The sequence below is a fragment of the Sorghum bicolor genome, chromosome 7 (assembly GCF_000003195.3).
Source record: "Sorghum bicolor cultivar BTx623 chromosome 7, Sorghum_bicolor_NCBIv3, whole genome shotgun sequence".
NCBI lineage: Eukaryota > Viridiplantae > Streptophyta > Magnoliopsida > Poales > Poaceae > Sorghum > Sorghum bicolor.
In genome coordinates this window covers 7,831,866-7,845,477 of record NC_012876.2, presented here as the reverse complement: position 1 = coordinate 7,845,477, position 13,612 = coordinate 7,831,866, and the positions used below count along the sequence as shown (strand labels likewise).

The following is a 13,612-nucleotide window of genomic DNA, read 5'->3' as shown; positions in this document are numbered from 1 at the left end:
CTGCGGACGCGCCCTAGACAGTGGCACGGACTCACCTGAGCAGACCTCAAGGCACCCGTTTCGCGCCCGCCTACGCACCGCGCCACCCGTGCGCGCCGTCTGCCGCGACGCGCGCGCCCGAGCGGGCACACTCGCGGCCGCAGGCGCCACGAGCACGAACACCCCTGGCACGTACGCCGTCCCGACCGCTGCGCATCACTAGAGGGTCCCAAATCTCCTCTAGCGTTCTTGCCTTGCTCTAGAACGCTCTGAGCGCGCGCCTTTGCCAAGAGAAGAGCGCGGAAACGCCGAGGGCGAGGCGCGGCCGTGCGTCCGCCATGGCCGGCCCCCGCCTCGATGCAGAGCGCCCCGAATCGCTACGGTCGGCAAGGAGAGGAAGAGTGACGCCACACGAGTTGCGCAGAGGGAACGGAAGTCGAGGTGCTACTTAGAGTGGAAGAACAAAGGGGGAAAAAGGCACCGGAGCGCCGCCAGAGCATGGCGCTGCCCATCGGCGTCGTGGGAGAGGGGGAGCAGGGGAGAGGAGGGAGAGAGAGCCTCCTGGCTGCACCCGGTCCGCCGTGGACCAAAGAGGAGGAGAGAGAGGGTGGACCAGGTCCATAAAGACCCAGCCAGCGGACCACAGACCCCGCCGTGCACCCGTGCACCCGCGCGCCCGCTCCCTGGTCGCTGGGCCGAGCCCAGCACAAGGCCGAGGCCCAGCAGCGCCAGCCAGCCGTAAGAAGGCCGACGCCGGCCCACTACCTCACCCCCCTGGCCACCGCGTTGGGTCGGATTGAGCCCAAGCCACAGGGTTACCTCCCTGCCCCTTTTTCTTTTCTTTTTTCCAAAACTATAACTTGCATAAATCATTTAAATCCCCAAATGATTTCCGAAAAATATAAACCAAGAGTCCAAATTCTTCTAAAAACAAGCTCTATGTCTTAGGCTTATTTATGAGTGCATTTGGTTCTTTCGACTCTTCTATTTGATTTTTGTGATATCTATAGGAGTCGCTTATCGCGATTATATGTCTCGTTGGATAGACCCGAAGGAGCCGACGACTGAGGAGTACGACCCTAACTACACTGAGGAGCTCGAGGACGACTTGCCAGGTGCCACGTCCCATCCAACCTCGTAGAATCCTATTAGTCATGCCATGAATGTAGAAGCTAGCGCTTTACTTTTATGCAATAATCTGAGATAGGATGCATGGTAGAAATGCTTGTGAGCCGTTACCTTGTCGCAACCTACTACCCTTGCTTACCCGCGGCTAGGCTAGAAGCTCGCATGTTACTACTGGTTTTCTACTCTGCATTATATCTGTGATGTGATGCTTGGTGGACAGTTGTTGATCGGGATAAGGTAGGTGATGCCGGTAAACTTAATAACGGATTTGGGGAGATCTTGGCGTGCGTCTCTGGTGTGTGGTGAGGGTTGAGTCGACCGAGCAGGAATGTACGACGAGTCTTGGGACGAGTCTTGCCGGGGGATGCTACCTGGGCGTTTCCCAAGAGAGATGCCTGTGGCGGGCACATGTGGCAGGGAGAGGTCCCGGAGTGGAGTGTCTTCGTGGGACGAAGCGCCGGGATGGGAGGTGCTGTTTAGCACGGGGTGACTGGGTCTTCCGATGAGCGGGGCATCAGCCGACCCCACGTGAAGTTGTCCTGTTCGGTCCCCCTAAGGACTCATGAGTTTTGGGAACCGGTTCGTAGGAATCCTTACACCCTCACTCGCCTTCATGGGAGGGGGACGGATGTACGACCAGCTAGGGCGGTGCCACTACTACTAGATTGTTAGCGGATAGTGCAGGGAGGTACGGGCATGGGACCCACACCCTCCTAAGACAGCGTAGTGACCCTAGGGGCTCGGTACTACGTCTCACAGTCTCAGCATGCCGGTGGTACTCCGGCATGGCCCCAGTTCTGAGTGGTAGGGTGGCATCGTGTTTAGTTGGAAGGCAGCCCAGTATCAGCCTAGACGATGTACAACGTCGATGATGGTGATCTTGTGGGTGGTGTAAACCTCTGCAGAGTTTCTGGTTGATCGATCGATACATATGCCGTTCGCGGCTATGGACCTTTCCTATGTTTCCGCTTCACTTGACTAGCGAGAGGAGTCCTTTCTACCTTCCCCTGGGTTTGTGTTGGATCCGGCGATGGCCGCTGAGGCAAGGCACGAGCGGGAGTCGTCCTTGCCGCCTAGAGAGTGAGTGTGGTGAGATGTGTGTGCTGGGATGGGAGAATGTGAGAAAGGAGTTGGTTTAAAAGTTGACTTATTATTATAAAATTTGGACTTATTTCGCATAGGAAGCTACAGCCATATATTAGGTCTTTTTGATTCATCCCCTTGCATTCCACCTACCACAAAGCTTCGCAAAAAGCATAGGGTGGGAGCCAGTGGCCAGTACAAATCGTACTGATACTTTGGCAGCAGGTTCTGAGCCTGAGTATGACTACGCGGGCGACGATTGGGAGGAGTAGATGTCTCATCCTACGCTCAAGTTTGGAGGATCCGGAGTTCGCGCCTTCGCTATCTATCCGATGTTGTTCCGTATGCTGTGTGTGTGAGTGTGATTCCGCCAAGTGGCGATGTAATAATGAGTAAACCCCTCTTGTACTCTCTTTTGTTCGTGTATGACTTGTATAACAGCTGAAATTCGGGTATTTCGAATTGACTCCTTCGCGTGTTAATTCGTTTTACAATTCGAATCTGGGGATTTCCCTTCGTGGAAATCTAGATCGTTTCACAAACCATTTGATATTTGTTGGGACATTATCTTAAATAATTCTTCAATAACATAGGCATAGTGAATAGGATCCGATAAGCAATAGAAATATTAGGATATCAATCCACTACCGTGATAAACTAAAAAATTTTCATAGCAGACATTGGCTTATTAGACAAGTAGACTGCATAACAGCTAACTCAGAAATTATGTCATCTACATCAACATTCGACAAACTTAAATTTAATTTGATCGCTACATCATATGGAGTTCCTAAATCCTAAACCTAAGGCCTTATTTAGATCTAAGGCCTTGTTTAGATGCGAAAAAATTTTGGTTTTCGCTACTGTAGCACTTTCGTCTGTTTGTGACAAATATTGTCTAATTATGGACTAATTAGGATCAAAAGATTCGTCTCGTGATTTACAGGTAAACTGTGCAATTATTTTTTATTTTTATCTATATTTAATGCTTCATGCACGTGTCGAAAGATTCGATGTGACGGAGAATCTTGAAAACTTTTTGGTTTTCGGGGTGAACTAAACAAGGCCTAAAATTGTTTTGGATTTTGACATTGTAGCACTTTCATTTGTATTTAACAATTGTTGTCTAACTATAGACTAACTAGATTTAAAAGATTAGTTGCACAAATTACAGATAAAATGTACAATTAGTTATTTTTTTATTCATGTATGTGCCGCAAGATTCGATGTGACAAAAAATCTTGAAAAAGTTTTAGTTTTTAGGTGTAACTAAACAAGCCCTAAATAAATCGAGAATAAAGACTAGGGACAGGAGCAGTTTTGTACCTATAAAGATAAAAAAAATAGGCAACCGAAGAAATACAGATCAGAATGAACACGGCCGCGCTGTGCAAGGGACGGAGTCACAAACACCGCGGAACTACGAAAGACCAGGCAGCTAAATCATATGGACTCGTATATACATACAGCCGTATAAATGACGTGCTTTCTCCTTAAGCTGAATACTATATATTATACCTATTATCTACTAATGTATTTGGGGTAGGGCCCTCTGGCCTCAAGGGCCCGGTTCGGCTGCTCTGCTCGCACCCCCTCAGGGCCGGGGCTGGATACAACCACAATTTACACGGTTTGCAAGCTCTTGCACCAAATTGCACTTTACAAGAATGCTTTCCTGAGTCCTGACTAGAGCATTAGAGATTGAAAAAGCTCCTGGGCATTAGGTCAGCAGCCGTGTCTGCTGCTAGTCGAGCTTGAGCTCTACATATGCATGGGTAGAAGGCATGCAGGTGCAGGATGTGGTCGAGGTTGATAGGCTGCAGGCCGGCAGCGACCATGACAGCGACGACGCTCGACGAGGGACGGCGACGCCGAGACGCTTGACGAGGGAGCGGCGACGATGCAGCATGCAGCGAAGGGATAGCGACGAGGCGGCTCTAGGAGAGGGGATGGCGACGGCGTGGCTCTGGGCGAGCGGATGGCGACGGCGCGGTGCTTGAGCAGAAGACGGCGGCGGCGATTTCCAGCTCTCGACAGGGGATACTCGTTGCTTTTTTGTGCTTAATGGGCCGTGTTGTTGGGCCACACCACGTGCGAACGAGGTGGAGTGCCTGGGTTCACCTGCTCCGTTGGATGCCAATGAACGATAGCAATTGAGTGACTGCCGGCAGCAATCATGGAGACCGACTTCAGACGATCTCATTTCGTTTTTTAGATCCTATATATATATATATATATCCTTGTTTAGTGGACATATCTGGATTATTTTGAATTGGGATAGTTTTGATCTATGACTAGCTCTAGCTCTATAATTGTCTTCTTTCTTAATAATTATGAGCTTATTTTTAAAAAGGGATTAAGTTTGCATCAACAGTGGGTTGAATATTAGTTTTTTTTTGTCAATTATTATTTTTGGGTGTCTTGATTACAATTATAAAGTGAAAAGTAATAAATTAGGTTCTCTTTAATCACCTCGGTTAAGCCAAAATGGCCGCCATAGTAAAGTTTTTGGTAATAGTGGCGGTGGGACAACCAGGAGCATTTGACGTGACCTATGCACGTGTCCAGAGCAGGTGGGCTATGATGCATGGGCCGATGGTTGTGGCCGGGCCCAGTTGGCTAGCTGGTTGGGTCGCTGAGGTGCACAGTGGGACCACTAGCAGGCTATTGGCTCGGGAGCAGGCCACCGGCTGGTAGATGCCTTCAAAATTTTCAAAAGTTTACCAGATTTACCATCACATCGAATCTTTAGGCGCATGCATGAAATATTAAATATAGATAAAAAATAACTAATTGCATTTACCTGTAATCACGGGACGAATCTTTTAAGCCTAGTTGCATACCGCTAACATGTGGGGTCAGACAAGCAGCCATTGGATGCGGGGCTGTCCAAACCAAACCAGCAAAGTGACCTTCATTCAAACAATTGGTTGAAACGGGACAAACCCAGTCAAACTGGACACCTACATGATGGTTTGCGAAACCACCACAAACTAGTATAAACCGTAAATGAAAATGGAGCTGCCGCAGTTCTACTAGCCTCGTCATTCAGAAATACCCAGAATTACTCTTTTCATCTCTGTTAGTGCAGCAGCCACAAACTCTCTTCTGCAGGACGTCTTATATTCCTCTGTCAAACGAAGCCTTCAATTTCAGCAGGTTTCAGCAACACTACAGGCTTTGCCTGTACAGAAAGAAAGTGATGTCTGGCATTTTATTTGGGGAACTCTTTATGTCATTCAAAGAAAGTAAATATACAGACACTTAACTGGTCATCATCATGTTCATGCATGCTGCATACAATTGGTTATGGAAATCCTCATATGTCAGAATAAGAGAGTTCTTTTGGTTGTTTATGAACGATAGACTTAGGCCTGTTAAGAAGAAGACACATGCACCTTCGTGATTATAATTATGTTTTCTGTAGTCTTAATGTTGAAGAGGATCTGCTTCACCTTTTGTTCCACTGCCCTTTTGCAATGGCTTGTTGGTACAATCTCAACATCATCATTCAGAATTATGATGACCTTCCCACAATCCTTGAAGGCATTAAAACACAGTTGAGAGTATCATTCTTCATAGAAGTCATTGTCACAATGTGCTGGGCTATTTGGATGATGAGGAACGACATCATCATCAGAAATCTTGCTAACTGTAAACATGTAAGCTAGTCTTCAGACAGGAATTCTAGCTACTTTCTTTTTGTCTTTTTTTTTCCTTAGGAGGTGTTTGGGACTCCTCTGCTCATGTTTTTCAGTCTCGCTCTATGTTTTTTAGCCAAACAGTTTCAGCTCCATAGACTCTATTCGAGGAAAAATGGTGAAGTTGTGAGAGCACCTAAAGAGGTGCACCATGAACTCAAGTTTTTTTGGAGCTACTCTATGATGAAGTTTGTGGAGCAGAGTTCGTGAAGTAGTTCCAAACACCCTATATCATGTTTTGCAACACTTGTTCTCTTATTCAATAAATTCCTGTAGGGATCTTGACCCCTCCTGTTCCCTAAAAAAATGACAGCAGAGCCATTAAATAAAGTCATTCATGCAACTCTCTGCTTAAGTACTGGTCACCATTTGAAACGAAATAATAATAAACTGATACACAAAGCGAATCCAATCCAATGACCATCACCACAGGGACATTGAGAAAACAAGATGCAGAGTGCATGTATATATGCACTGTGTATAATATAGAATGCTACACTTGCTACTCCGTAGAGTATGGTAGCGTTGTCCACAAGGATCACATCTAAGCCGGAAGCCTTAGCGACTTGATCGCAGCACACCTAGCCATGAGCGTAGGGTCGATGTCGATGACGATGCAGAGACGCAGGTCGAGAACCTCCAGGTGAGGGCAGCCGTCAAGGATGGCCGCGAGGTAGTTGTTGGTGACATTGCAGTTGGTAAGGGTGAGGCTTCGCAGCTCGTGCATCGCCACAACTCCATCCGCTTCTTCCCCACTTGACCTACTGAGGAGGAACTCGAGGGTGGGCAAATTGCAGAGCGTGAAGCGCTTGAGCTGCGCGCATGCCTTGGCGATAGCTTGGTAAGTTTCGCGTCGGCGGAGGTTTATACATTCGACAAGCTTGAGGTCCTCTAGCATAGGGCACTTGGCGATCAGGTGGGTGAATCCTTGGCTAGAGACGCCGTCGCATGAAATGATGCTGAGGGTCTTGAGAGCTGGCGACCTGTGATGTGACAAGACATCAGACATTGTCATGCTGGGAAAGGAAACTAATAGTAGGATAGCTAAAGACTATGAATATATATATATACCTGTCTGCGATATACTTCAAGAGTTCATCGTTAACAAACAGCTTCCCGTGAAACGCCTCAAGCTGGCCACCGGATCGGTCCACGGCTACCCTTGCCATGGCGCACAAGACTTCAAAGTTTGTCTGTAAAATTTTCCGGTCACAGGTATAACGGCCTTGGTCATCCAGCACATCCAACAGCTCATGCTGTGTCATGTCCACCGATCGCCACAGATTGGGCACCTTAGCCGCCTCGAGCCAAGAGTGGCACACGGCGCCCGCGCCCATCAGGATCTCCAAGGCGCCAAACTTGCCGAGGATCGACATGAGGGCGTCCTGCGGCAGCTCTGACCAGTCCCTACCGGACAACGTCTCGTCGACGTCCGTCATCGTCCTCATCTTCTTCTCCATGCCACACCTGAAACAACAAAGATGAAAGGGTCTCACAACCATTAGCAGCTACACATTGTATAGAGTGACAGAGAGATACGAATCATACCATAACAACCCTGTTCATGTGACAGACTAATTAATCCGCGGCACCACATACCTTGGGTGGCTGACCGGCGACGGCGAGGTCATCGTCCACCTCCGATCCAGCCAAGAAGACGGAAATCTTTGTTCGGTGAAGCTGCTCCTTGTTCCTTGGGAAACAGGGGCTTTGCTCGGGTGGCAGCTCCTAGTCCTAGTGTGCCATTTATAGAGATTTTTCATTGCCATCTTAATTAATGATGAACTCCGCGTATCCGGAGAAGACAAAAAACTGGGCGCCCCATCTCGTTTGAACTACAGATACAGGACCTCAGCGATTTAAGCTACTGCCTAGGTACCTCTTGTACTTTGCGTTCCAACAATTCCTGCTCCTTGGCCAGCCGCAGCGAGTGTTTTAGCTGAGCTCAGCGCTTGAGCTGCGCGCATGCCTCGGCTACTGCCTAGGTACCTCTAGTTGGTTCTACTACATTCATATTTTACAAACAAAGTTTTGTCCCCATAAAACTCTCTCTACTCTCATAAAATTTTTATCATCTCTCTTCATCAATATGGTGCCATATTAACATATTTAATTAGTATCTATAAAATTCTAATAAAACTCCATTCAGACTGGCCTCACGGTATCCTTAATGTTCTAAGAGCCTCTACAACACTAGATGATTGTAGATCGTTGTACCATTTTGTTGCCACCATGCATGTGGAGAAAGTTCGGGCGATTGCGGACGGCGTCACTGCTTTGCTGACTCCTACTAATTCATGTAACATGCTTTCAGATAATTTTGATATACTAAGCGCCTATGGTTTTTGCATTGTAGATTAAGAAGTTAAAAGAAATGCAATTTATTTGTTTTTTCCCTCTATAGGCGTCCCCACATGTGCTCTAACCGTATGTTTGGTTGTAGGGACGAAGTGGAATGGGATGGGATAGACCGAGGGCAAAGGGATGTTTGATTGAGAGGCCATTAGGGGCGAGGGCGTCCCACCTGGGAATGTACCCATGAGATTGAGGGTGACCTCATCCACAAAAATTTCACGGACAGGGCCCCCCAGGTGGGACGGACAGCTCGGTGAGGAAGCGGGCTCAACAAAAAAGAAGAGGAGGTAGGGAGGAAGAAGAGGAGGTGTACCAGCGTAGGAGAGATCTACCGCTGCCGTGCAAGTGAGATGCGCACCGCTGCAGAGTGCTGGCAAGATGCGCGCTGCCGCCGTGCAGGCGAGATGCAGGTTACCGCCGTCGCGAGGGTGAGCTCAAGCCTTGTCACCGTCGTGAGGACGACACAGGACTTGCTGGCGGCGCAGGGAAGATGTAGATGCGCGAGCCGGATGGGGACGGAAGGGAAAGAGATAAGGCGTGGAGGAAGAAAAAGGAAAATAGAAGGAAAAGAGATAAGGCGTGGAGAGAGAAAAAGGAAAAAAGTTGAAGAATGAGCCCACCTGTCAGTATCTAATCCCACCTTTTTTATGGCTCCAAACCAAATAGAAAATAGGTGGATCTTATCCCTCCTCAACCAAATAGAAAATAGAGTCATCCCATCCCACGAACCATAAGCCTTATATGCGTCCCCATAAGCCTGCGCTGTATGTGCCCTAACCGTAGGTTTGGTTGTAGGGACGAAGGGGAATGTGATGGGATTGACCCAGGACAAAGGGATATTTTATTGAGAGTCCATCAGGGGCGAGGGCGTTCCACCTAGGAATATAGCCATGAGATTCAGGGTGACCTCATCCCCAAAAATTTCATGTACAGGGGCCTCCCAGGTGGGACAGGCACGCTTGGCGAGCAAGTGGGCTCAACAAAAAAGAAGAGGAGGTAGGGAGGAAGACGAGGAGGTGTACCAGCGTGGGAGAGATCTACCGCCGCCGTGCAGGTGAGATGCGCACCGCCGTGGTGCAGGCAAGATGCGCGCTGCCGCCGTGCAGGCCAGATGTGGGTCGCCGTCGTCGCGAGGATGAGCTCGGGCCTTGTCACCGTCGTCAGGGTGGCATAGGGCTTGCTGGCGGCGCGGGGAAGATGCAGATGTGCAAGCCAGTTGGGGATGGAAGGGAAAAAGATAAGGCGTGGAGGGAGAAAAAGGAGAACAGAAGGGAAAGAGATAAGACGTGGAGGGAGAAAAAGGAAAACCGAAAGGAAAGAGATAAGGCGTGGAGGGAGAAAAAGGAAAAAAAAACTAAAGAATGAGCCCACTTGTCAGTATCTAATCCCACCTAAGAAAAACCGAAAGGAAAGAGATAAGGCGTGGAGGGAGAAAAAGGAAAAAAAAACTAAAGAATGAGCCCACTTGTCAGTATCTAATCCCACCTTTTTGATGGCTCCAAACCAAATAGAAAATAGGTGGATCTTATCCCTTCTCAACCAAATAGAAAATAGAGTCATCCCATCCCACGAACCAAAGTGAGGACTATCCCACCCCACCTTGTCTCCCAACCAAATACTACCTAAGGTTACTGCCAATGCGAAAACTATGGTAGTTTGCACATGTATTAATTACACTGCTAACTAAGCAATTTGTAATGTGGCATGCTATTTATTGAAAAGAGAGGTAAAAATGAAGAAATGGTTTCTAATCAAGAAACTACGTCCCCCCTGCCTCCGAGCCCTCCCCATCATCCTCGTCCATGATCGGAGATCGACGTTGGCACTCCAATAGAGAGCAAGGATGGCGGTGGCTAGGTCTTCCCTCCTCCTCCCTCTTCCCTCTCTCCTAGAGGTGCTCTAGAGGTCAAACTTCTTGGGGATGGCAGCCGACGACGGAACTTTGGCTAGCTATACCTGGATCCAGTGTTCCCCCGATCGGATCTGGTCTGTCGACATGCAAATGCACGCCGCGATAGGGGGAAGCGGCAGCGGCAGCGGCGGTGAGGTGGTGGCGTGGTGGTGCGGCACGATGGTACGTACACTACAAGAAATTAACTAATACATGACGGTTTGATTCTGTCATGGACAAACGAAAATCTCTCACAAATTTGATATACTCACGATTACAAATTATAAGTCATTCTAAAGTGTCAAGTTTGGCTAAAATTATAAAAAAATTACAAAGATTCATGACATCAAATAGGCATACTATAAAAATATAATTAATGAATATTTTAACGATACTTAGTTGATATTATAAATGTTATTACATTATCGTATAAAGTTGATCAAATTTGAAATGCTTTAACTCTGCATAATTTTGGGAAATAATGACTTATAATTTAAGACAGAGGGAATAGAAATAGAAAATTATATAGTTCAACAATTGATGTGTTACCAAAAGTGCCCAGTAAGTATACTAACTTACCATTGTGTATGATGTCATGAATTTATGATACTGTATTACAATCAGGCATTTTTTAGATGGCCCTTGGCATGGCTATGAGACGAGCCATGCCTATGAATAGCGACCTCGTCTTATCAGCGCTTTGCCAGAGCTTCGTCTAGCCTCGTCGGCACTAGATGTTAATAATTGTATAATAGAAATCCGCAACAATCAGCGGTACAAATACTGTGTGGATGATGCTTTCTCATAAGAACAAATCAACAGCCTCCCGGCGATGGTATTTTGTAACAAAACAAGACGTTCTTGTCTCGTGTCTCAATTTTTTATTTTCACGACAAGGGGGATTTTCAATCTCACATGCTGCGACGAGAGGGTTGTTCCCGTCTCGCGCGTCTTGATTTTTGTATGGTTTAGCTTCATCATCAGCAAACTCGACAACGACCTCGCACGGCGAGGGTTCTGACGTCGTCTTGCCTTCTCACGGTAGTAAATTAAAAGAACGGATGACTCTTGTCATATCATAATATGCACACGTGAATTTGTTACCACATCCCGATCAATTGCTTACCATGGAACATGACAGCCGGCGCAGATGACATGATCGTGGTTAAACTTGAAGAAGATGTCGTCGACTTGATGGACGTGAGAATGTTCGATGCCGCGGTACTTACTGGTGGTGCTAGCTTGCTTCTCGGCCAAATGGGCAGTAAGGCGGCGGCGTGTATGCGTGTGATCTACCGTGAGCAAACGTTGGCGCGCGTATGTGAGAACGTTTGATAGAAGTATGGGCTGGATGCCTAGAACCGATTGGGAGCTCCCTGTTGATGGATTGATTTATATAGGGGAGAGCAAGGCCAGACATCAACTCTTTGGCCAAGCAAAAAGTAATTACCAAATAAATTAATTCCAAACATAACCGATGAGATTTCCCTTTCTATCTCAATATTCATGACGTTGACGTTTGTATCCAGGAGCTTCACAATTCACGTTCGTGGCATCCAAGTTAATCTCGTGAACCATTTTAGACTAAAGCGAAGATAGGACTGATTTGTCCTATATAGTTTCCTTATTTAATTATTTTTTCCATGTATATATATTCGGCAGCCATATATACACACATATAATTCACGTGCATGCCAAGTATACGCATATATGCGTGGATGCCTTCCTTATTTAATAATTTCTTTTTCCATGTATGTATATATTTGGCAGCCATATACACACATAACTCACGTGCATGCAAAGTTTGAGTTAACGCTCAAGTTTATCACGTGGATCAATATAATTTCCATGTCTAATTATTTCCTTAAAAGTAAACAAAGAACCGGAGTAAATTTTCTTATTTTAATAGTTAGTAATTCATATATATCCGACGCAAAATAAACTGATATGTCAAAATTGGACGTCAAAATTATTTGAAGATGTGGGGTCCATACATTATAGACTCTACCACCACTTGCATAATAACGTCACCAATATTTTTTTTTAAAAATGGCAAATATACTTGAACTCTAGTGTAATGTCATTTTTATTATATTTTGATTTTGATGATATTTAATAAAAATATTCATCAAACACAACCCCAATTGGGTGAGACAGTCACAAAATCAGAGACGTGGATCCAATTTGTTCTTTGCTATAAATCTCCTAGCTAGTCACTTTTTGTTTCAAATTGTAAATATGTGAACACAAGGTTGAAATGTGTCCTTCTGGTTCGATTTGTGATGAGTGATTGTCAACGTGATCCACGACCTAGGTTGAGTTGGTGACTAACCATTGGTGTGAGTTGGGTCGTGCGACATATCTCTTGGCTTGTGGTGTGCAGGTGTGGAGCTCAAAGGCAGTGGTCGACGGCGACGAGAAGGTTAACTAGAGACGTACCGTGCCGATGGACCTGGAGCGGTGAAGGGCGGACCTGAGGCTTGGCCCGATAGAGCAGGAGGCCGGGTGACCAGCCGCGGTGACTAACATCTGGGACATCGACAAGTACAAGTATACATGGGACGAGCGAGTCGAGTGAGGCTTAGGAAGACTTAGCGGGCCGGCCGGTTGAGGATAGAGGTGACACGTGTTAGTCTGCAGGGGATGCGTATGGAATACGCTATTCGCGGCGAATTTTGTGGGTTTGGGCCTCAAAAACCGAGCGGAGGTTCGGAGAAACGGACGGCACGTGGCAGCATCAAGGAGTTGGCGTCGAGGCTAAGCTACCTCACAAAGGGCGTGGTGGCAGTTGGATCTTGGTTAAGTCGAGTTGAACTAGAATGTCTCCGTGGCTAGTTGGTTCGCTTTAAAATATCCAGTAAGAAGGGGAGTCCCGCATCTTCCTCATCTCTCCTATTCGTGTAGGTTTTCTTTCTCCCTTTATTTTTCTCTTGAGAGGTCCACAAATTTGATGTTTGTGTAAGCTACTGAAAATTTCGAGTTGGGAATGGAGGCCCGAATCCTCCAATTATCCTGCAGGATTCATCTATTGTGTCTGTGATTTTATTCACTAAGTTCTTTGGTTTTCCCCTTTTTTGTTCTTAGCTACGATCTGAATTTCTCGGAGTCTGGTCAATCTCAGGCGATGATTTTGGGAGAATAGTTTCGTGCCTAGGTGAGTTTCATTTAACCAAAATTTGGGAGCAATTCATGAAGGTTTGGTCAAGTTCTTGCTGATTTTGTGGCTGCTAGCTTTCTGTTCGTCCGCCCGTTACTGGTCCTGCTCGTTCGTCGCTTGTCGATGATTTTAGCAGAGGCGCTACCAGCGCCGGTGCAAGCACCGTGCGTTCTCTTCTGAGATCAGTGCTCGCCCTTGACGCAGTTGCTCGTCCGTCTGATTTTCAGCATGCCGGCTTGCTTAATCCGTGTGAAGTAGAGCCTTTTTCCTGTGTCGTGGGGTTCCTTCTCTCTAAGGCCTTGTTTAGTTCACCCTGAA

At 46.8% G+C, this 13,612-nt stretch overlaps 1 protein-coding gene across 2 annotated transcripts; it reads right to left on the bottom strand.

Moving 5' to 3' along the window:
• LOC8071150 (putative F-box/LRR-repeat protein 23) lies at positions 6,243–9,534 on the bottom strand. 2 transcript variants are annotated; one of them, XM_021465528.1, is made up of 4 exons: positions 9,269–9,534; positions 7,491–7,625; positions 6,963–7,358; positions 6,243–6,874 (listed from the first exon to the last, which is right to left on the bottom strand). In XM_021465528.1, exons 2-4 carry the CDS (start codon positions 7,520–7,522, stop codon positions 6,436–6,438), a joined length of 867 nt encoding a protein of 288 aa, XP_021321203.1. In that variant the 5' UTR covers positions 7,523–7,625; positions 9,269–9,534; the 3' UTR covers positions 6,243–6,435. The 2 variants fall into 2 exon arrangements, with proteins under 2 accessions (XP_021321203.1, XP_021321204.1); XM_021465529.1 differs by lacking the exon at positions 9,269–9,534 and adding an exon at positions 8,560–8,768.

Bases quoted from the DNA above. Each gene is read 5' to 3' on its own strand.
- LOC8071150 (XM_021465528.1), bottom strand. From the start codon at position 7,522: ATGACCTCGCCGTCGCCGGTCAGCCACCCAAG. The intron at 7,359-7,490 runs GTATGTGGTGCC...TTGTTGTTTCAG, and splicing joins TCGCCGGTCAGCCACCCAAG to GTGTGGCATGGAGAAGAAGA. The intron at 6,875-6,962 runs GTATATATATAT...GTCACATCACAG, and splicing joins TTGAAGTATATCGCAGACAG to GTCGCCAGCTCTCAAGACCC.